This window comes from Elephantulus edwardii, unplaced genomic scaffold (genome assembly GCF_000299155.1).
Source record: "Elephantulus edwardii isolate Elephantulus edwardi_28Jun2011 unplaced genomic scaffold, EleEdw1.0 scaffold00065, whole genome shotgun sequence".
In the NCBI taxonomy this organism is placed as follows: Eukaryota; Metazoa; Chordata; class Mammalia; order Macroscelidea; family Macroscelididae; genus Elephantulus; species Elephantulus edwardii.
In genome coordinates this window covers 4,222,811-4,247,200 of record NW_006399815.1, presented here as the reverse complement: position 1 = coordinate 4,247,200, position 24,390 = coordinate 4,222,811, and the positions used below count along the sequence as shown (strand labels likewise).

Sequence of the window (24,390 nt, the reverse complement as noted above, 5' to 3'; positions counted from 1 at the left end):
TTTTTTTTTTTTAAAGTGTAAACGGACCGCGTTGAGATTTAAAAGGGGGCGACAGAGGGACTTGCGATTGGTTATTGTCCGGGCTTCAAAAACAAAACAAACCCACCAACCACCCCCCCCAAAAAATAAAAACAAAACAAGTGCTGCTCAGCACTGGGTTCTCGGGTGAAAACACAGTGATTCCAGCAGCTCTTGCTGAGCAACGCCTGCGAATCGATCCGAAATACCCACCGATGACTTAGGTATCTGCAGATCTCTGTAGAATGGGTATTCATTTCATAGTTAGGAGACAGTTTTCTTGGATGGTGCCTTTTCAGACAAGTGTGCCTGTGTTTTTAATAGGTTTCTGAGAAGAACCAGTGGGGAGAAATTGTTGAAGAGTTCAACTTTCCCAGAAGTTGTTCTAACGCTGCCTTTGCTTTAAAACAGTATTACTTGCGGTGAGTAGTAGTCACTCTTCCCCAGTATTTGGAAAGAACTGGCTGAATGGAATTTGGTGGGAAAGATTCTTTTTTTTTTTTTTTTGGCCAAAAAAAACCCAAAAACCCAAACCCAACAAAAACCAAAAACTCAACCTTGCATCCAACACAGTTGAAATTAATCAATTATTCATTTCATTCTTACCAATGTTAAATAAACTAGGCTTGTAGGAGATGAAAATTTTCCTCATCTATTTTTGGATTGTTTATAGTTTTTATGCAAAATCTTTACAGGTGACACTCCACCCACCTCCCCCCCTCGTCTTGGTAAACATTCTTTTGTGACATTGTTATTGATTACTTGATAGCCACGGAATGGCAGAGTTGATGCTTAGTAAGAGTTAAAATAGTTAATGAAACTTTGTATCCCTTGGGAAATTTTCTTCTTTGTTTTGGAAACTCCTTTACTTTTTACGACTTTCAGAATTTTTTTTTTTAAATGAAACCTTTTGTAGAACTGTCATTGAGTAGTTTTTAAGAGTATTTCCTAGTACCTTAGATGACCAGATTGTTGTTAAAATCTCATTTTTGTGATTTTTGAGTGGCATAAAAATGTTTGAGAAGACAGTATTTTTAGGAGAACTTGGGAATACTTTGAAACAGGATACTGTGATTTGGATTTCATTCCCCTTTTTTGACTGTTTATTTGGCAAAGTAAACTTCTTATTCAGTTGGCATGTGCTACAGTTTAGTTATTTTGTGATTAAGTAGGATTTCCCCCCCTCTTTTCCAGGAATATTTTTATATTGTGATTTATTATGAGTCTCTTTTTGTGTCTTTACTTACCTATATAAAGCCCTTACATAGTAGTTGTTATTTAAAATTGAAATACTATTATAGGTGTTTATTTTAATACTGATGTTATAGAATGGCCTTTTTAATGTAACTGCATAATTTGAGTTTTGCATTTATTGCTCAAAATGCAGTTACTCTGTGTCATGTTCAGCATTCTGAAATAGGAAATGCAGTAATTGCACAGGTGCCTTTTCTGTTACCTAGTTTAGATTGACTTCAGGCTTGAAGCTAAAGAGTTCATAGAACTTTGTGGAGTAGTTATTGAATTACTCAGAAATCAAGAAATATTAAGCGTACTTTATTGGTATCTAATGGGAGGTAGGTATATCAGAGTATACTTTTAAAGAAAAGATGAGATTAACAAAACAAAATTAACGTTTGAAACACCTAATTTAGCTCTGGGGTACAAAATAGAGAGTTTTGATTCTGTATTATGATTGCATCCACATGCTCATTTCCATTCTGAATGTAAATATGTATTCTACCTTTATGACAGTCTGAACTATTTGATATTTGTTGGATTGATTAATTAACCAAAATTTAATACCTGAAAGGTGTTTTTTTTACACACACACACACACACACACACACACACGTAGATGGTTGATGAGATGTCTATTTTTTTTGAAGAATTTATATTTTAGTATTGTCTGTTAAATGTATAGGCTTCTAATTTTTTTACAGAAGTTAAGTCAAATGCTGTTTTTCCACTTGGAATTTTTATTTTGGGATAGATCACACATTGCTTTTGATTATAGATACTAATTAATTTAAAGATTGCCACTATTTACATTTTTAGATTTCTTTTGGCTTCATACTCCTGATAGAAGCTGCTTTTTGGAACTGTCCTTAGCTAAACTTGTTTTCCCTCTATATGTCATTCTCCAGGTTTGTTTTTATACAATTGTAGCTAGGCTACTAGGAAAAAAGTTGAAGCATTTGTTTTGGAAAATAAAGGCATGTGAATATTTGCATGGCTTGTGAGGAAATGCAAAGAAATAATGCTGGGTCAAAAATTGGATGCTATCTACCTTGAAAGACATTTTTCCTACTGGTGTAATATTGTAGGAGAACATTTATTGTACTGAGTTTTTACACCTTACTCCAAAAATTCTTAGCTGCCAAAAAGGATGGCAAGCTCTAAAGACAAGTATTTTAAGAAATAGTAATCCAGTGACTTTGCAAGTTTACCTGTTACCTTTCTGCTTCATCAAATTGAGTATCATAGTTTCTGATGAGCAAATAATGCAGTAGATTTCATGTCTCAGGTGGAAGAATTTTTAAAAAATATTAGCTACTTTTAAATTTAAGATCTTGTTGACACTATAATAACCATTAGAGAATGAGTTACTGCTCCTTAACTCTGCAGGTCTAATCTTTGGTTCCATACCCCTGTAATTTTACTATTAATGTTGAAATGGTTCTTTGTAATATTCTAGATTCTTAAATAAGGGATTATAAACTATTATGTTGGCCTCGTGTATATTCTAATGTTTTTAATGTTTGTTTTGATAAAAACATTGACACGATCACTAAATATACAATTGGTGGTCTGGAGTTTAGTGGTCTGCCAGAAGTTGTCTGTCTTGTTTGTATGAAAACATAACTTTGTTTATAGATTGTCTGCAAAAATTTCTTTAAGGCTCATTAAAAATGTAGATGTTATTTGTTTTAATGTTGATGTTTGATTTAAAAATCTGAAGTGCCAACTGGTAACATGTACTCTATTTAAAAATTGATTAGTATGTCTAAAGGAGGTATAATGTGTAAAATGTCAGGCTGCTCACCAGTAGTTGCGAGTTGAACTACCAGCCTCTCCAAGGGAGAAAGATGGACATCTCCCATCAATGTTATAGCTTCAGAAACCAGAAAGAGGATCACTGTAAGTTGGTATAGACTGTGTCAGTGAGTTTGGTTTGATTTTGGGTATAGTCTCCAGGAGCCTTGATAGCGCAGTGAGTAAAGCACTCACTGCTAACAGAAACGTTGGTGGTTGAGACGATAAGGCAGTTTGCTTAAGTAAGGAGTTGTTACTGTGTTGTTGTGTACAGTTGAGTTGCAGCCGACCCATAAGCTGACCCTCGGGTGGGTTTTTGGAGGCAGTTAATTGTCCAGGAGAAGGTTGCCTATCCTTCTCCCACCGCGCAGTTGGTATATTCGAACCACATGCCTTCTGGATTGCAGCACCGCTTCTTACCACTTTGGAAACCTATAGTTAGTTCTATTCTGCCTTACAGTGTCCTTGAGTCAGAATTGATTCAGTGGCAGTGGATTTAGTTTGGGGTGTTTGAAATTATACTTCTGCTCTGGTGCCTTGGTGGTGAGGAATTGTGCTGCCAGCACAAAGGTATGCAGTTCAAATCCACTAGCTACTCCCTGGGGGAAAGAAAGATGGGCAGTCTGCTCCCATGTGATTAACTGCCTCTGAAAATATGTTGGAGGGTCAGCTATGGGTTGGTTCCAACTTGGTAGTGCACAACAACAACAATAACTTTATTTTCATTTAGTTTCTTTCTTGAATTTCTATCTTAGTGTGCTCCACAGATGCTTATTATTAGTATATCCTTTTAGGTATAAGAGGTTAAGGTGTAATTGTCTATACGTTTTGTAGATGAAGTATAAAAAAGTTAAATGACTAGGAGCTTTCATTAATTGGATAAAAATATTGTGTCTGTGACATACTCAGTATTATTTAGTAAATATTGTGAATTCAATTTGTTAGTCACAAATAGTTTTAAGAAATTAAAATATAATTGGATATTAAATATGAGTACATTTATATTTACATATGACTGTGTCCAGTTTATTCCATATATGCCTAGTGGATGTTTTGGTTTTATCTTAAAGAAACCATTTCTTATTCATATTTCAGTTAATTTGGATATTTAGTGTAAACATTTAGAGAGGATTTTCAAATACTGCTTGAAGAAATTTGATTAATACCAATAGTACAATCTAAAGTTAAGTTGATACTTTCATTATAATACTTGATGTTTTGGAAAGGAGGTAGAATAAACATTTAATAATTTATTTTGCAAAACTATTACTGGTGTTCCGGTACTGCAACTTAAAGTAGGATTCTTTTTACAGTGTACTTGTCTAGGTTGAGGGCAGTGGTGATCATTCAGTAGAAGAATTCTCACTTTCCATGTGGGAGACCCATGTTTATTTTATTTTATTTTTTAAATTTTATTATTTTTTGTGCATATACCATCAAATCAGATCTGACTGGTACAGGAGGAAATGGTCCCTCCTTCTCCGGCAGAGCATCTGGTGGATTCGAACCATGTACCTTTGGGATTGCAGTACAGCTTCTTGCCACTAGGCCACCAGAACTCCCTTAGAGACCCATGTCTAATTTCCAGTCAGAGTACCTACCTCATGTGCAGCTACTACTTACGTCAGTAGAGGTTTTACGTTGTTATGATGCTGAGAAGAAAACCCCAGCAGGTATTGAAAAATTAGCCTATAAAAACCTGTGTGTTATAATAATCGAATCTGTTTTACATGAGTGGCAGGGATAACGAGGGCCAACTGGACGGCAGCAACCTTTAGAGTAGTCAGAAACTTTATTATTGGATTGCTTTGAGCTGTGGTACTGGAGAAGAGTAGTGAATATACCATGGACTATTAAGAAAACGAACAGGTTCATCCAGGAGAGGGTGAAACCAAAGCTGCTCTTTGGAGGCAAGGATTCTGAAGCTTCGTCTGACATACTTTGGACATGTTGCAAGGAGGGATCAGGCCTTGGAGAGGGGCGTCATGCTTTGGAGGGTGGAGGGACAGCGCAGGAGAGGAAGACGCTGTATGAGGTGGATTGATTCAGTGACTGGAGTAATGGGGGTGGGTGTGTTGGAGACAGTGAGTCTGGCACAGGACAGAGCAGGGCTGTTGTATATAGGGTCCTTATGAGTTCCAGGCGACTCAGCGGCACATAACAACAACAGTCACCATAGTATAAAAAGGTGCACCTGATTCAGACCATGATGTTTTCGATCACTTGCTATGCATTTGAGAACTGGACAATGAATATGGAGGACAGAAGAGTTGATGTTGTTGAATTGTGGCTTTGGAACTGCTTTTCCCAGGGACTGCCAAAGGAACAAACTTGTCTTGGAAAGAGTGCAGCCAGAGTGCTCCTTGAAGGCAAAGATGGTGAAACTTCTGTCTCACTTATTTTGAGCATGTTGCTAGGAGGCTGCTTCTTGGGAAGGGATACCACACTTGAAAAGGTAGAGGAGGGTCAGGGTCAGAGAGGAAGACCCTTAATGAGATGGAGGAGACAGTGACTACAGCAGTGTGGGCTTAAGTGTGTCGGAGATGATGAAGATGGCACATCTTCTGAAGGACTGGGTTCAGATATGTTGTTCATAGGGTTGCTATGATTTGTATTCTACTAGACTAGGCACTTGGTAACAATAGATTTTCAGTTGAATTGCAAATTTCTTTTTCTTGTGCATTAAACATCACCATGTAGTCCCACTACCTCCCCCTCTCCACCCCTCCAAATCAATTGTCAGAGCCAGTTCCAACTCCTGTGACCCTGTGTGTTTCATAGTCACATTATGTTCTGTAAAGTTTTCAGTGGCCCTGATCTTTCAGAAGGAGATCATTAGGCCGTTCTTTAGCAATGTTTCTGGGTAGATTTGAAGGGAGCTCTGTTGGCCTAGTCTATAGAAAGTTTTGCTGCTAACCCAAAGGCATTGCCTCTCTGGTGCTTAGCATACACCAGCAGCTCCTTGGGAGAAAGATGGATAATCTCCTCTCCTGTGATTTACAGCCTTAGAAACTTGCTTGAGGGTCAGCTGTGAGTTGTTTCTGACTCCACAGCAATGACTGACTTTAATATATACTAATAGAAAAAGTTGACGTTTATCAGGTAAAGGGAATAAGTTGAACACACTCATGTCATCTGTAATTAATGTTCACCATGTAGATCCGTTATTTTATACAAAAAGCCTTTTGTGAATTACTTGAGGTGAAATTTCAGAAATTTTAATAAGTAATAAGGCATTGAATTTGTGAGTTGATAAACAAAACTGATAGAGCAAAAGAATTATGTCTGAGTAAATTCTAAAAGAATTATATCTGAGTAAATTATTCTAGTATTTATTTTAAATTGAATTTTGTAAACAATCTTTCTTTTGGATTGAACTTAATTTTGATATCTTCTGATATTCTGTTGCATTTTAAAGGGCATGCAGACTTGTTGACAGGAGGAATAGAAAGCAGATAAAGTTGAAAGACTGATCAAAGCACAGTTATGTTAGTGTTGTGTCTTAGAAACCATGTTTTGGTGCTAATACAAAAGACTTTTAACTTTGCTCCCAAATAGAGTTTACTTAATATTGAAATGAACTTGAATTTTTCCAACATAATGATGAATTTCAGTGATACAAACAGAATTTAAAAATGCTGTAACTCAAATACCTGTGGTTTTTTTAATTGAAATTTTGTATTTTCGCTATCGATTACAAATGTCGATTTCTAAATTGAAGCATTCCTTTATAATCCTCCTTTTTTTCTCTTTGTGAGTTTAGTGGGTTTTTTTTTTTTAGTTTGTGGTAAAATCCACTATAACCTCTTTGAGAGAAAAATATATCACATGATGGACTTTTTATATTCCCAAATAGAATGAAGTTGGACTTTTGGTAAGGAAGGGAAAGCATATTAATTCCTTGGCATTTAGATGTGCTAGGAAAATTATTTTGCATTGTCGTTATTGAGTTAAGACTACTCGGGTGGCTTTTCCCAGAGTGGTTACAGGCTTCCTAAAGTTTAAGACTAGAATGGAGTTTCTCACCTTGAGAACTAAGGAGCATATTTGGCAGAAAGAACTAAGGAATAGGAGTCTATTTCTCTGCATCTTTTGTCACCACTGTCATTACTTCATTATTTGGTATTCAAGGTTAGTTAGAGTAGGTATTTCCAATGTAGGTTTTATGAAATACAGACTTTCCCTATATGTTAGTGTGTTTCTTTGGAAAAAAGCAAAATGGCTTGAGTAATAAAACTAAATTTGAGATGCCTGATTGCAGGACTAATTAAAAGTTTGTTTAATTAATGGGCATTGTGGAACCCTAAAAATTTGGTAAACATTGCTAATTAACACCTCCATACCCCTGCCTTATCCATTGGAGCATTGTTTAGGAACCCAGAAATTGAAGAGACTAAAATTTAGGAAGAAAAATTTAAAATATGTAAAACAGTGAGGAAAAAGAGGTGATTGTATGTTTTCTGTATACGGAAATATATTGAGACTTTTAAGTCAGCTCTTTTTGCACAACTATCAATGACTGTGCAAAGTTATATTGGTAACATAAAAAAATAGTTATGAGAGGGGACTTTAAGATTTTCAGTGTCAGGAGAGAAAGGTAGAGTTATTAAAATACAAATGTGTGTGGAAGAGTTGACCTTGTATCCTCAAAGTGGTCTTGGTTGATCCAGAATTGGGGAAAATGTCATTGTAGATGCATGCTAATATTTTTCCCTTTTTAAACTATAACAAAAGTCTAATGGCAAAAATATATGTTCATGACAGAAATATTAAGTGTTAGGCAGAAATTCTTTTGTTGACAAGATATTTTTTACAACAAAGGAAGTCTCAGTTAATTTTATTTGATTCTTTTACTCTATAGAAGATAGTTCTTTGCGTTTCAGATTTTTACTTGAATCAGTAGCTCTCAGTCAGCGAATTCTTTGTCTTTATTGCCCATAATTCTTTGAAGGTATTTCTATTTTTGACATAATATTTATAGTTAAAATTTTTATGTTTTAAATTAATCTTAAATTCTCTTTGGGGAATTTTGTTAGAGTCATTTATCAATTTGTTTTATAGAATAATTATTGTCTTTGTTGAAAAAAAAGTTTTGTATTTCTTTCATCCCATGACTTTAATAACTGAGACGTCGTATTACTTTTTATTCTAGGGAAAAGCAACTAAAGATCAGACTTACTGAGTTTAAAAAACAATGAAGATATTGCAATTAGAAATTACTTTGCAAATTGAAATGATATTTTTTCTGAGCAAAAGTACATTTAGATTTAAAACCAATGTTAGTAACATGGATGGTTTGTTTATCTATGTTATGTACTTACTACTGGGTTTGACTCAGAGCTGACCCTCCAGAATGTTTTCAGAGGCTGTGAATCGCAGGGGAGGAAATTGTCCACCTTTTTCCCATTGAGTAGCTGGTGAATTTGAACCTTGTGCGGCGGGGTTGGTAGGACATCTCTTTACACCAGAGCTCTCTAACTCAACACTCATTGTCATAGAATTGGAACTGACTGTTGACTATCCCGCAGGTATTTAGAGGCTGTAATGATGTCCATCTTTCTCATCCAGAGCAGCAAGTGAACTAAGACCACTTGCCTTTGGGTTGACAGTATAACTTCCTACGTAACTATTAGGCCAGTAGAGCTTCCTGTAGTAGAAGTAAGTGGTCGGGAAATAGGTAGATTGATAAAATTTATTCTGCATAAGAAATAAGTATACAGTAGTAATATGTATACAGTAGTGAGTGTTGGTTATCTATCATAAGATTTTTATTAATGGATTCTTTTAGAAAATAAAAGGCCCTTGAGGGGATTTGCTTAGAAAATAAAAGTCCCTTGTTTGAGGTGGGGTGGACTTGGAATAGAAAAAATGATTTTGAGCAGATTCTTACTCTCAGTTTTGTTTACTGTTGCTCTTATAACACAAATATCCCAGGTGGGTGGGCTTAAAGTACAGCAATTTATTTTTAGTTCAGGAGGCTAAGAGTATGAATTTAGAGAGTGACCTTATGGGTAGATTCTTTTGTCTACTTCAGAGTCCAGTAGTTTCCAGCAATTTTTGGCTTGTTGATCCTTATTGTTGTTGTTGTTATGTATCATTGAGTCAGAAAGGACCCATAGTTATCTTCCAGCAGGTTTCCAGAGACAGCACATCACGAGGGAGGAGATTGCCCATCCCTTTTCCGCAGAGCAGCTGGTGGATTCAAACTGCATGCCTTCAGGGTATCAGTGCAGCTCCTTATTACTAGACACAAGAGTTTCCCTACATAGGTTTTCCCTCTGTCTCTGGTCTGTTATGCTTTTTGTAACTCTGAAGTGATTAGGTTTAGGATTCACCCTGCATTGGTATGACTTTATTAACATAACAGAAGAAACTTTTCCAAACAGGATCATATCCATGATTCCATAACCAAGTATTCAACACATACTTACAGTTAACTTACAGTTATACTTACAGTATAACCAGGTATTTTGGGAGACACAGTTTAATTCATAAAAGTAGAATTCTGATTATCTATAGATTTCATCAAACTTTCTAAGAATTGTATTTTTAAAATGGCCATACATGAATTAATCTATTTTAAATCAGTTAAAGAAATTTTATTTTTGCTTGGACATTTTTTCAACTTGATTCTGTTGTGAACTGATACAAGATTTGTGTTGTTGGCTGAGTACATTGCTATAATCTGTTGGTAGAAAAGAAATTTCTTGGCACTATATAGAAATAGATACTGCAATCTGAATTGTTACTCAAAAAATGATAGATTGTACTGCCAGTGCAAAGGTATGTGGTTCATATCCACCATCTGCTCTGCAGAAGATAGATGGACTCTTTACTCCTGTGCAGTTAACTGCCTCTGAAAACCTGTAGGAGGGTCAGCTGTGAGTCAGTTCTTACTAGATGGTACACAATAACAGTATAGTTCTATTAATATCTAAGCCAATGTTTACAGGTCGCTCTAGTGGCTTAATAGTAAAGAATTATGCTATCAACAGAAAGTTACGTGGTTCAAATCTACCCACTGCTCTGCGGGAGAAAGATGGACAGTCTACTCCTATAAGACTTCAGCTAGACAGTACATAATAACAACTACTTAACCAGAAAAGAATTTTGTATTGAGGTCCCAGGAAAAATCTGTTATTATTTGGCTGTTTTATCTATTAGTCTTTTAATAGCTCCCTTTTCTTTTTCCCACTCTGTCACTGAATTTGTTGGAGTAAAGGGTCATTTTTTCATTAGACTGCTCCATGTTCTGGATTTGGTTGACTGCTTCCTACGAATAAACACCAGGACAGCTAAAAAGAGTGGCTGTTAACTTGTTCCTCTATCCCTTATACTACTTGGAAACTGATACTCACCGATTGATGTCCATTGAGTTGGAACTGACCCAAAACTGACCTTTCAGTGAGTTTTTGGAGGCTCTAAATCACATGTGAGGATATTACCTATCACTTTCCTGTGGAACAGCTTGATGGATTCAAATTGTCTATCTTCAAGTTTCTAGCACAAGCTCGTTACCCATTAGGCCCCAGACATACCTTGAAAACTAATGACTAGGTCTTAATTTTTTAAGGTGTGCTTAATTAGTAATGTCTTTTTTTTTTTTGTTATCATGAGGCATATTTTCTGATTATCTCTTTAGTCCTGTAAAGATTGATCCATGGTTTCAGGTATTAGTAGCCTGGAACTTTGTATTTAAATTAAAAAACACAAACACTTGGTATTTTTAAGTACATTGAAATTTGAAAGCAGCTGCTTTAAGTATTGTAATGAAACCAATTTAGTTGCTGATATAACTGATTTAACTTGGCATCAGTGTGTTGGCTAGAGCAACATCCAGAACAAAACCTGTATGTGGCATCTGGTCTAGGGGCACCTGCTCAATCTGCACCTGTCACCTCACCTCTAAGTAAAGCCTGGACACACCCTATACTTTATCCATGTGCTCTTGAGAAAATACAACAAGGGCTTCACTTCAGTTAAAGGGGAAAAAAGTGGTAAATGAATTACCAATTCTAATTCATCCTAACTTTTTACTTTTTATATGGTTTGGATTAAATTAATTTGAAATACACTTTTCTTCAATTATCCACACTAAGATGATTATATATATATATGATTTGATAAAATTCTTTCCCACAAGAATTCCATTTGTTTTTTTAATGGTATTGACTGCTTAGTCTTTAGTGAGGATTTTAACTATCCCAGTACTGATTAGTTAATTTGAAAAAATGTACACACTTAGAGTACTTTTAATACACTTTGCCTTCATTTTCCAGAGTTCTGTCACATGAGATTTAATCATGTCAAAGTTTAGAACTAATTGCTGTTAGTTAATTTTAGGAAAAATAAATCTTAAGAAAAAATTATTTATACCTGTCAAATGTTTTTCTTCCAGGGTATATGAGCTACTTGAAAAGATAAGCTGTAGGTTATATCTAGTAGAAGCTGTAGTTACATCTAATTCTCATTCCTAAATGCCAGCCATAATTGTTAGTCAGAAAAGTATATATATTTTTAAGCCACATATTTCTACCTCTACCTCCCCATTTCCTTTCTTGGTAATAAACCTGCTTGCATTTTAGAAAATATTGTCTTCTATAACCTCCATCATCCATAGTTGCTAAATGACTTCAGATTTTTCAATGCTATTTTGAGCTTTTGTTTCTATTAGTAAGTGATTTTTGTCATTGTATAATGAAGCTACTGTGTAAATATTTTTTATGAGAAAGAATTGGATTAAGATTGTAAAATCTAATATTTGAATTTACATTTTACAACAAAATAAGCAAATCTCTGTGATTCTGGTCTTGGCTTTCTGAGTTCTTGCCATTGTAATTGGTAAATTCTTAAGAGGATCTGCTCACCATTGATAATGTATACAAAGATGATGTGTATTATATATTTAGAAACAATAAAATATTTTGGGAAGAATTTCTACCTCCTTCCTCAATAATAGAAATAAGTTAGAGACTAAGATGCGCCTGATACAGTCCGTGGTCTTTGCAATCACTTGCTATATGTCAGAGAGCTGGACAATGACTAGGGATGATAGAAGGAGAATTGATGCCTTAATTTAGCTGTGGTGCTGGAGAAGAGTATTGAGTACACCATAAACAGGTAGGAGAACAAACAGATTCATCCTCGAGAGGTTTAAACCAGGCTGCTCCTTGGATGCAAGGACTCTGAAGCTTCGTCTGATAGACTTTGGACATGTTACAAGGAGGGACCAGTCCTTGAAGAAGGATGTCATACATGGGAGCGTGGCGCGACAGTGCAGGAGAGGAAGACCCTTAAAGAGGTGGATTGATTCATCAGTGACTGGGGTAATAGAGGTAGGTGTGTCTGAGAGTGAGATTGGCACAGGAAAGAGCAGGGTTTAGGAGTACTGTACATAGGGTCACTATGAGTCACAGGTGACTCGATGGCATGTAACAACAACAACAACAACAAAGATTTTTGTATAAAGTGCATCACCCCATTCATCTGTTAAGTTGGGGCAGAGAGGAGAGACCATAAAGTAAGGCCTTATTCAGAAAATACCTAACTTGTAGCACTTTAGAAATTTGCTGAATTTAAATTTGTTGTTAAAAATGCTCATATTTAAAAAATGCTCATATTCATCACATTTTGCACTAATTGCTCATAAATCAGATAAATTTTCAATATATTCACTTAGAACCAGACAACTTAGAACTTTGTTGTTGTTGTTGTTGTTGTTTTTATGTGCCTTTGAGTTACCTGCAACTCAGAGACCCTATATACAATAGCCCTTAACCCTTCTCTGTCCTGTGCCAATCTTAATTGTCTTTGACACACCTACCTCCATCCTTAAAATTCACACTTTTTAAAATTTCTGAGTATTTTGTCTAGGAAGCCCAATATCACCAATGTATAATTTAGTACAGTAGTTAAAAATCAGGATTATTTTGGGAAAGCCTAATCTGGGGAAAGAGGTGATGAACTTTTCATGCCATGTTGTCTATTGTAAAAAATTGCTTTTTATTTTTCTGTCTCTGTGTTCCTATTCATCTTTGTTAACCAATAGAATATTAATATTTTGCCACTGTTTTATATTTTTCTTTTATGTGTGATGGCACAAATGTATGTGTGTCTACATACTCTCATATACGTACATTTTTTGTCACTATTCTACCATTAGGAAGAATTTACAAATGTCATGCCAATTTACTACTAAATATACGTTATCTGAGACAAGGACATCCTGTTATATGACCATAGTACAGTTAGCAAATTCAGAAAGAATAACATGATTGCAGTTACATTATCTAACATAGATAGACTTCATTTAAGTTTTACTAGTTGTTTGAAAGATGTCTTTTATGGCAACCTTATTGTTTCCCTTTCCCCTCTCCAAATCATGAGTCTTGTAATGCATCTCCAGTCAAGTGGTTCAGACCCAATAGTAGCTGTCCATGTATGAGAATGACGAGCATCCTCTTTCATTTGATTTACAGCTTCCAAAAACTCACTGGAGGATCAGTTATGAGTTTATTCTGACTTGACAACAAGAGAAAGAAAAACTTTTAGGAGAGGAGAGTAGCCATCTTTTTCTGCATAACACCCTGTGGATTCAGACCACTGGCTTTTTAGTTAGCAGGTTGACAGAAAAGGCACTATACTAGTAGCTTACCTTTTTATTTTATACAGTGGGTCAAAATAATTGTTTTATATTTTATTGTTCAAATTGTCCCAATATGCCCTTTTAACATATTCCTATCATTTTTGAGCTCTCAGCTTTCTGTAACTTCAGATATTAAGATATTCAGGGTTGGCATGCATTTTGATTATACAACCCTGTTTTCCTAAGGAGTTCATATTCTTTTTAGTACGGAGTGGTATTTAGAAAACAAGATCTCGGTATTAAGTATGCTCATTTGTATTGGAATATTTTTGCTTCTAAGTTACAAAACTTAGAAATGTATTTCTCTTTTATGCAATTATTTAAAGTACATCTTTTGAAAATCATGTGATATACTGACACTTGTAGATATAGTTCACAGTTTAGTTTGTCTTTTCTTCCATTCTGTGTATTTCCCTTCTCCCACAGTGAGAACTCTGGCTCCCTAGAACAGTGTGGTTACTCATCCTCTCAGTTCTACAACAGGTATAGAATGGTTTCGGAATACGATGTCAGTCTAGAGACTAACGTGTGCCTAACTGATCCAAGCCATGGTCTTCGCAGTTATTTGCTGTGCGTCAAAGAACTGGACAGTGACTAAGGATGACAGAATCATCCATGCCTTTGAGTTGTGGTACTGGAGGAGAGTCTTGAACATACCATGGACTGCTAAGAAATTAAATAAGTTTGTCTTGGAGTGAGTGAAACCAAGTTTCTCCTTGGAGGCTAGGATTTTGAAACTCTGTCTCATACTTTGGGCATGTGGCTAGAAGGGACTGATCCTTGGAGAAGAACATCACTCTCAGAAGGGTGGAGGGACAGTGCAGGAAAGGAAGACCCCAATGTAATGAATTTGTATAGTAACTAGGGTAGTGAAGGTAGGTGTGTCACAGTCAGTGAGACTGGCTCAGGACAGGACAGACTTCAGAGCTGCTGTACATAGGGTTGCTGTGGGTCACAGGTTACTCGAGGACACATATCAACAACAAACTTCTATAATCAACAGATTTGCGTGTTTTGCTGTTTTTTATCTTCCTCATTGCCATTGAGTTAGAACTGATACTCCAGTGGGTTTTTGGAGTCATAAATTGCATGGGATGAGATGGTCTGTCTTTCTGTCATGGAGCCACTGGTGGATGTGAACAACCTTTTTACGTTTAACAGCACAATACCCAGTGGACAGTGCTCAGCATAAAAAGTGCTTGAATTCATATTTGCTCCCCCTGAGTGTTTGGATGCAGTAAAAATTTTTCTTGTTTTTCCCACATGCTTGTTTATATAGTTTTATTTATATATATTTAAAACCCTTAATACTATAAAATTAAAAAAATTTTAAAAGCTGCGTAGTATATAGTTGCTCCTTTCCTTGTTTTTCCCACTGCATTCCTATCCAGGTTGTGTTGGAAACCAGTTTTCTTAGTTTCTGGTGAGCCTTCCTCCTGTTTGTAAATTTTAGCATCTATATCCATATCACTATATATGTCTGCACATATTCTTACAGTTAAATTGAAGGAAGCACACCTGTTTTAGTATTTAGTCTTTTTCCAGTTATTTTTTTATCTTAAATATCACTTTAAATCTCTTTATGGATACTTTTAAAAACATTTTTAAACTATTCTGTTGTAAATGAATCCTAGTTTATTCCACAAGTCCTGTATTTCCAATTATTAGTGTCTTTCCAGTATCTTTAGTTTCACGTAATCAGTAACTTAATGCAAATCTAATTTACCTTATGCATACCTTCTTCAGTTTGTTGAAAGTATCTCTTTAGAGTAAATCGCTACTAAAGTAGGGATTGACCCAACAGTCAAGAATAAAAACATTTGTTGTTTTTGTTGTTAGGTATTCTCAGCTCTGACTCATAGGGACCCGGTGTACGACAGAAGAAAACCTTGTCTGAGCCTGTGTCATCCTCACAGTCTCTGTCATGTGTAAAACTATTCTATTGTTGCAGTCAGTACAACCCATCTCCTTTAGGGTCTTCCTCCCCTTTGCTAAGCCTCTTCCTTTGCAAGCATGTTGTCCTTTTCTGAAAATTGGTTCCTTCTGATAATGTGCTAAAAAATGTGAGCTGAACTTTCCCTATCAACACTCTGGATATACTAACTCTGGGACAAATGTGTTTGGTTGTGTTTTTTTTTGTTTTTTTCAGTTCATGGTATATTCATTGTTTTTCTTCACAATTTACCTGCATATGTAGGTTTTGGATTTTGTTTTGGTTTCTTTAAAAAATTTTTTCAGTTGTGGTTTGTGTAAAAGTTTACAATGTAACCTTCTTTTCCAGTCATTAGAAAAGCATTTTTCATTTCTGTGGCTTTAGTTAGGATTCCTTCAGTCTTGCAGCTCTCTTTCTACTTCTTCCCCAGGTTTCTGAGTTCCCTTCATCATTTTTATGGCCTCTTTTCTGCATTCTGAGCTTTTTATTTAGGCATATGCTGTCCTTTTAGGCTTCTATGGTTTATTGTTGGAAGGAGTGCTTTCTCACAAGTGTTACTGTTTATTTTATTAGCTTGCTATTTAGCTCCAAGATAATCTTTGAGAATAAGTTCAGTTCCATGTTTGAAGGGTTTTTAAGGGCCATAGTCTTGGGAATTCCACCAGTCTCTACCAACCAGAAGTCAGGTTCTCCCTTTTTTTTCTTGCCAATATTAACTATTTTCTCCATTTTTTTTCTTACCCTTTTTCTAGACCTTTTTATCTCATTCAGAATAGGTGATAGTTTAAGTACTATCTGCTCTTTTGTTTGCAGGCTAGTAAAAGCTGTGGTTGGTGTTGTTCATTACTGGTCTGGTTTGATGTTTTCCTGGAGTATTTTGTTTTCTTTAGTCTGCTCTGGATGCAGATGACTTCTCAAAAGATATTAATAACCTGGTCCCTGCTAATCTCAATAAAATGTAGAATACTGTCTTTGTGGACTTTATGCTTTTTGATGGTGATGATTATTATTAATTTTAGTGAAAATTTACAGAGACTTTGGATTTCCATTCATTCATTTTTGTACTTTTCTCCCTGACTAACCCTCTCCCCCAGTTTGCTCTTCTTTTGGAAAAGTAAAAGAAAAATTCTTTCATTATTATACAGTCCCTCTCCCCAAAACCACTCCACTTTGTAGCCTTTGTTCTAGACTCCTCTCATGACAATAATACCTAATCATATATCCCTTTTAAACACTTCTCTCCCTCATCTGTTTCAGTGCAGCAGACATAATTTATCCTATCTTTCTCAGTTCCCCCCTACCCCGATGTCAGTCCTGTTTTACAATAGTGGCACTATGCAGTATTTGTCCTTTTATGACTGAGATATTTCACTCAGCATAATGTCCTCAGGGTCACCCATTTTGAATAATATTTCAAGAGTTCCTTGTTTTTCAATGCAGTGTAATATTCCATTGTGTGAACATACCACAGCTTCTCTTCCATTCATTTGTTGATGGGCACTTAGGTTGTTTCCAACTCCTTACTATTGTGAACAAAGCAGGTGATAAACATGGGTGTGCATATATCTGTTTGGGTGGCAGTTATGGTTTCTTTGGGGTATATTACCAGTAGTGGAATTGCAGAGACAAATGATATTTCTATTTGCACCTTTTTGAGAAAGTGCCATACTTCCTTCCACAGGGCTTACACCATCTTACACTCTCACCAGCAATGAATAAGGGTTCTAGATTCCGCCAACCTCGCCAGCATTTATTGTTTGCTGCTCTGCTGAATTTTGCTATTCTTACTGGCATGAGATGATATCTCATAGTTGTTTTGAGACTTTATATCTTTTTGTCTAGATTTCTCCATAAGCTATGGCCCTAAGCCCCCAAGCATAGTGACTCGTTCACTTAAGTGTTTGGTTATGGTGCATATAGTTTTGTAATAGAGAACCATTTTGCTTTTCTATGGGCAGTGTGTGAAAGTATCTCTTCCCTACAGCTTTACTTTGTGTTGTCAAGTTCAGCCCATGCAGGAATGAGAAATGGTATCTTCACCATTAGTTAATTACTGAGGTTTTACCTTATGTTTTGATACTTGGTAGCATCATTCCCATATGAGATGGGAATAGTGAGGGTTTTTTTTGAGGAGAGATATTAAAAAATCCAAGACTTTAGTTTTTGTTTTGTGTATTCTTTTTCTTTGTATACTTTATCAATTTGGATACTGTAAGAGAATTAACATTTAATGACATTGAGAACAAGGGTCACTGTTTTAAGGTCAGTGATATTGAGAGCAAGGGCATTGTTTTCATTTGCTCAGATCTTTTTTGTATCTCGCAAGAGTCTAAAATTTGCCTTATATAGATTTAGAACATTTTGTTGTTAAATTTATTCTCAAGTGAATATCTTTGTAGTTGTTACAAATGTGATTTTCTCTTCCATTGTGTCTTCTAATTGAAAAAGCTGTTGTTTATAGAAAAGCTGTTGATAATTTATGTTTATATATGATTTGCTGCCTTGTTAAATTATTTTACTACTTATATTAGTTTTAAGGAACTCTGTTGGCATACTATTGTAAGGAGTTGAGCTGCCAAATCAGAGACAGGATGGTTTGAATCCACCAGCTGCTCTGAGGGAGAAAGATGAGCAGTCTCTTTGCAATTTGCAGCCTCTGAAAATCCTCTGGAGGGTCGACTTTGAGTTGGTTCAAACTCAGTGACAATTAATTTTGAGGTTTTTGATAGTAGTTTTGTAACTTGTCTTTTAAAAATTAAACAATGTACTGTATTAGTATGTCATCTGCAGATTTTTTTATATCTGTAGTTTATACCTTGTGGTTTTCACACTTCTGATTATTTTGTCCAGTTGCTTTAATTAGTAGGGGAAAAGTTGGAGAAGAAGCCGTTGTCTTTGTTTTGACATTGACTATTTTGATGTGTCTAGCATTTTCTTATTGAATAAAATACTGCTTGACACTGCTTGCTTAGGGAGTTGTGCTGCCCACCTAAAGTCTGCATCTCTGGTGATTTGAATCCACTAGCGGCTCTGAGGGTATAATGGCAATCTCCTGTGCAATTAACAGCCTGAAAAATCTAGTGGATGGGAGGCTGACTTGTGACAGTGTCCTGGGGCCATGCTGGTGTCGCCAGGCAAGTGAACTGCAGCTCTTTGACAGTCGCCATGCTCCTGGGAGGATCTGTGGTCCTAGGCTTCTCTCAGAGCAAACACAGCAGTGGCAAATGGGTCATCATTGGTCTCTGCCATGGCTAACGAAGCTGACCCCATCTGGGTGTCATTGGCCACAGGATGGAGTTCTGTGGCTGGGGACAGGATGTCCACGTGGAGCCCATCAGGGTGTACATTGTACACAGACAAGGCAGTAGTGGCAACTCTTCAACACTTGGTACATGGCCAGCATGATCATGGCCAATGAGTACACCAGTGTGGTTCCTCACATCTTTGTGGGGCAGAAGGCGTGGATTCCTAGCAGCAGAGGTCCACCTTCCCGAAGTAGGTTACGACTCGGAACACCCAGAAGGTGGACAGGGAAGTAGACATGGTGCTCAGGTTCCTTAAGTTTCATTGTGATATCCAGAAGTTCGGCAGCATTGTGGGCTTTTACTGGGGAGTCATTGCTGTCCATTGCCTAATGGCCGCACACTCCTGAGTTTCAAACTGGTGTGCTGGTCTATGGCATAATCCAGGACTTCGAGTACATTTAGGCATTGTGGAACCCCACAGTGATAATTTTCACAGAAAATGTCATTTATCTGCAGCAAGTTTCTTTTCTGACACCGAAACTGAAAGCCCACTGCAGAACTGACCAAATTAAAACATTTTCTGGGCAAGTGCATGGGTTTGTGCATCGGAAGCAAGAAGATGTGTCCCCAGCAGACAAGCCCTACATCAAGGAGGCCAGAAGGAATCTGCTTGAGTGTCTGAACAAGTATGTTTAGCTGTTACAGAGACAGCTTTCTCACAAGAGCTTTACCCAGGAATGTACTGGAAAATGCAGATGAGTTAACTTTCTCTTCCCATAAATTATGCAGTGTGTCCTAAAACAATTTCACCTAAAACCTGAATTGAGTAGATGAATGTATGGCATCATTTACATTCACATTTAACATGTACGTTCAATAAAAATTAAAGAGAATGGCAAAAAAAAAAATCCAACAGATGCTCATCTATGGATGGGTTCCAATTCAGTAGCCATGACTTTTGAGATGAGCATTTTTATTAGAGAGCTCTGGTGACCTGGTCAGTAGGGAGCTGTGTTGCTAACCCAAGGGTCTCACATTTTGGGTGGTTCAGAGCCTTCAGTGACTCTTAGGAAAAAGATGTATAGTCTCTTCTCACATAATATATAGCTCTGAAAATTTAGTGGATGATCAGCTATGAATTAGTTCCAGCTCATGAGCAATGAGATAGAGATGTTTGGGCTTTCTAAAAATTTTTAAAAATTGATTTGCAAAGAGATATGTTTTATTAACTGTAATTGTAATAATTCTGTGATAAGTAATACTGTTCTTTCCCATATTGAATAAGCAGGGAGGTCTGGTGGCCTAGTAATAAGAGCTGTGCTGCAATCTCAATGGTGCACAGTTTGAATCCACCAGCAGCTCCTCGGAAGATGTATGAGACATCTCCTCCTGTGTGATTAACTGCCTCTGAAAACTCTGGAGGGTCAGCAGTGGGTTCTGACTCACCAGCCTTGTCAGAATCCAAAGTCATATTTAGTTATATCTCCCACATTTCTCTTCTAGTAATTTATTTATTTTTTTAACTCATTTAATTTCTTTACTCACTTTTGGATGAGAGGCACTTATGCTGAATTTAAAATGTTTAAAGGCCCTTTTTGGCCTATATAATTTGCAAGGAGTTAGTTCCACTGGTAATTAATCCAAAGATGGAGCCTTCCAGTGGTTTTAATCCATCCGCAACTTCAAGGGAGAAAGATGGCGAGTCTCCTCCTATGTGATTTACGGCCATTCAAAAAAAACCCCTGGACAGTCAGCTATAAATAAGTTGGTTCTGGCTTGATAGTAGTGAATTTTTTTAAGAGTGTGGGAGACAGGGTGTATTAATATTTATCAAATTAAAAATTTTATGATTTGAGTAAAAGTACATGAGGCAAATTGATTTTTCATTCAATCATTCATACACATTTTGTTTCATAACATTCATTACAATACCCACAGTATATTTTCACTTTGGGGCATATATCTGAATGTGAATGTCTCCCCTTTTTTTTTTATTATTAATTTCAGGGAACATCTACACAGATTATGGATTTCCATTCATTCATTGTTGCACTTTTCTCCCCGCCCACCCCAACCCCACCTCCAGTTAACTCTTCTCTTTGGAAAGCAAAAGAAAAACTTCTTCATTGGTATACAATCCCCCCGCCCCCCCATCCCGAGTATATTCCACTCTGCAACCCTTATTCCAAACTCTTAAGATAATCATAATGCCCTAAAATATATCACTTTTAAACTTTTCTCTCCCTCATTGGCTTCGATGCAGTATACATAATTTATCCAGTTTTTCTCAGTCTTACTCCCACTGAATATTTCTCTTGTTTTAAGAATTTAACATATAAATACATACATAAATAAAAAGCAGCTACAAAACAAAACCAGAGCTTTAGTAGAACATTCTCTTTCCTGTCCTGTTTGTCTGCTAAGAACTTTGTTTCATTCTCTGTCAGCCATCCCTTTGTTACACACAAACAAGGTAATAATTTAAATGATTGTCTGTTTTAATATTATTAAGACTAGAAAAATTCATAATTTAAATACATTTTTGAATTTTATATTCTCAGTGTTTGAAATGATTGTTTTCACTTAAAAGTCATCTTTATAGGTTATCTACACTGTAGAAATTTCCAAATTATTGAGGAGTGGTGATGTCAGTTTGAGGACTAAGGTGTGTCCGATTCAAGCCATTGTCTTTTTGATTACTAGCTATGCGTCCAAGAGCTGGGCAGTGAATAAGGATGACAGAAAAAGAATTGACACCTTTGGGCTGTGGTGTTGGAAAAGAACACTGAACATCCCATGGATGGCCAAGAGAACACACAGATAAATCTTGGAGAGGGTGCAGCCAGAGTGCTCTTTGGAGGCAAGAATGATGAGGCTTTGCCTCACATACTTTGGACATATTGCTAGAATAGTGCTATTCCTTGGAGAAGGACATGATGCGACAAGGGTGGAGAGTCAGTGAAGAAGAGGAAGACCCTCAACTAGGTGGATTGACACGGTGACTTCTGGAGTGGGTTCTTGTGTGTTAGGAAGTGTGAGGGTGACGCAGGATAGGACTGCTAGGTTCAGATGTTTTCTTCAGAGAGTCACTATGAGTCATACTCGACTCGATGGCACCAAACAACAGCAACAACACTGTAGAAAAAATAATTCATACTTGAGTCACAATGAGAAAACTTTAATGATTGTTTATTTGAGTGAATCCATTTCACTGGTAAATTAAATGTGTTAAGATTTTACATTATTTGATTCTCAGGATTAAACAATTTAAATAATCTTGCTAGTTTTGGAAGTTGCCTGGGAATAACCTCCTTTCTGTAACTCAAACCAAATTAACTGCTGTGGAGTTGATTCTGACCCAGGGCAGCCTGTGTGTGCCAGAGCAGAACTTTATATAAGGATTTTCAATAGTTGTGACCTTTCCAAAGTAGATCATCAGGCATTTCCCCCAAGATACCTCTGCATGGATTCAAACCATCAACCCTTCAGTTTGTATTTGAATGTTGCACTCTGTGTGCCATCATCTAGAAAATGCATGTTTCTAAAGATAGAAGCAAAAAGTATGTAGTTATTTGCACTTGTTACTAAATCTATTTCATTATATCATCATTCTTGGAAATAGAAGATACTTTAAAAAGTTAGGCTTCTTGCTTTCTGTTAGGCTGTGTATTATTTTATTGAAAAGGCATCTCAGGCTTGCTAAAAGTTAATTGACTTCTTCAAGATCACTATCAGGGAGAGATGGAAAGGAAAAATAGAAGCCAGTTCAGAGTTGCCTTTATTAGAATAACTGTTCTGTTCTGTTTTAAAATCATACACTTAGAAAATGGTCACGGATTTCTTAGCTGCTTTAAAATGTGAACTTCAATTTTATATTAAGGTGATTCTAATGATTTTATACCGTGTACTGGCAAAAGAACAAACCAATATGTCTTGGAGAAAGTGCAACCAGTGTGTTTATTGGAGACAAGGATGCTGAAACTTTGTTTCCGATACTTCGGGAATGTTGTCAGGAAGGGCCAGTCCTTGGAAAAGGCCATCATGCTTGGAAAAGTGGAGGGTTATTTAAAGATAGGAATACCTTCAATAGGATGATTTGACACAGTTACTGTACCAGTGGGCTCAGGTATATCAGGCACAATGAGGATAGCATAGGGGATAAGGCAAAATTCACATCAGATGTTCAGAAGATTGCTATTTGTGATGTAGTCAACTTGGTGGTGCTTAACAATAACAATACCATCTGTAAGGCATAGGTGTTTATTAATTGGCTCATATAGGATATAAATTTGCATTTGTTATTTGTGCCTGTGGTCTTGTCTCCTTTCCGATATTATTGAAAGCATTATTTCTAAGTAAGTAAGATAGCAAGATATGTAATAGTTACATATCTTACATCATCAGGGGGAAATTACTTTCAGGGCAGATATTCTGTATTTTGCTTTCACTACAGATATTCTATTATTTTATGTTCTCTGCCTTAAAAACCTTAAATTTTACATGTTTGATAAAACTAGCTACTAATTAGGAGGGTGCTTGTTTTTTAATAACTCAGAGTTGATACATTATAGTTTTCACTCTGGTATATTATTTTTTAGATGGAGACCTCTACTGGAAGTAGGAGGCAATAGATGAATTCTGTTACACATTATAAAATAACAGGATAAAGAAGTGATAGGACAATTAAAAAGCAATGTTTATCTAGAAAGTATCCTAGCTAAACTACTTTTCTTGTGATACTTTGAATAATAGTGTATATTTGTTTTATGATACAGTTTTGAGTTTTTAAAAAGCAGAGTAACAAGTTTATTGCTTTTTATTTATTAAATGAGCTAGCATTTTTTAACGGTGCTGTATTTGCATTTATTTTTTCTTCAAACTGTCTTTGGCATATACACTGTTAATGTCCTTGTGTTATAGATGAGTGAGGAAGCAGGATAAAAAAATTTAAAACCTTATTCGAGGTCACACTTCAAAATAAATTCAGTAGCTAGTATTTGAACCTGGGCGATCTGACTTTAGAAAACACATGTTTTACTGTGTTTGCCCAAATACATGTGATTACAGCTAACATATACTCTGTGTGTGTGTGTGTGTGTGTGTGTGTGTGTGTGTGTAAGTTCTGGTTTGAGGTTGAAACTAGGATGTGACTGAGGCTTGCAGTAGGGTGTGAGCTGGTTGGATTTGGCTTTGTATTTAAAAAGGCTGCCAGTCTGGGGCTATTCCCAGGATGGGAAGATGAGTGGATGCTGGATTCTGCTAAATTGTGTTTTCTGGTTTGGGGTTGAGACTAGGGTGTGGCATCTGCTCACAATAGGGTGTGACCTGACTGGATCTGATCACATATTTTAAAAGGCCTTTGGGCCCTCGGGCCTCTCCCTCAGGCTTGATTTTTTTTTTTTTTTTATCTCCTGAATAAAATAGGCTTGATACAGGAGTGGCCTCCACTTCCAAAAGAATTTGCCTCGATAAACTCTATTAACTTGGAGAAAAGAGGACAGTTTTGCATTCAGTAC

General features: G+C 36.3%; 1 protein-coding gene and 1 pseudogene across 1 annotated transcript in view; both read left to right on the top strand.

The window, feature by feature from the left end:
* The window catches only part of ARID2 (AT rich interactive domain 2 (ARID, RFX-like)), a 270,114-nt gene that overhangs the window by 1,012 nt on the left and 244,712 nt on the right, over nucleotides 1–24,390 (top strand). Inside the window, exon 3 of the mRNA XM_006888177.1 lies at nucleotides 343–440. Within this exon, the coding sequence (XP_006888239.1) occupies nucleotides 343–440 (98 nt within the window). The remainder of the gene's footprint in view (nucleotides 1–342; nucleotides 441–24,390) is intronic.
* On the top strand, nucleotides 18,877–19,570 carry LOC102872698 (annotated as a pseudogene).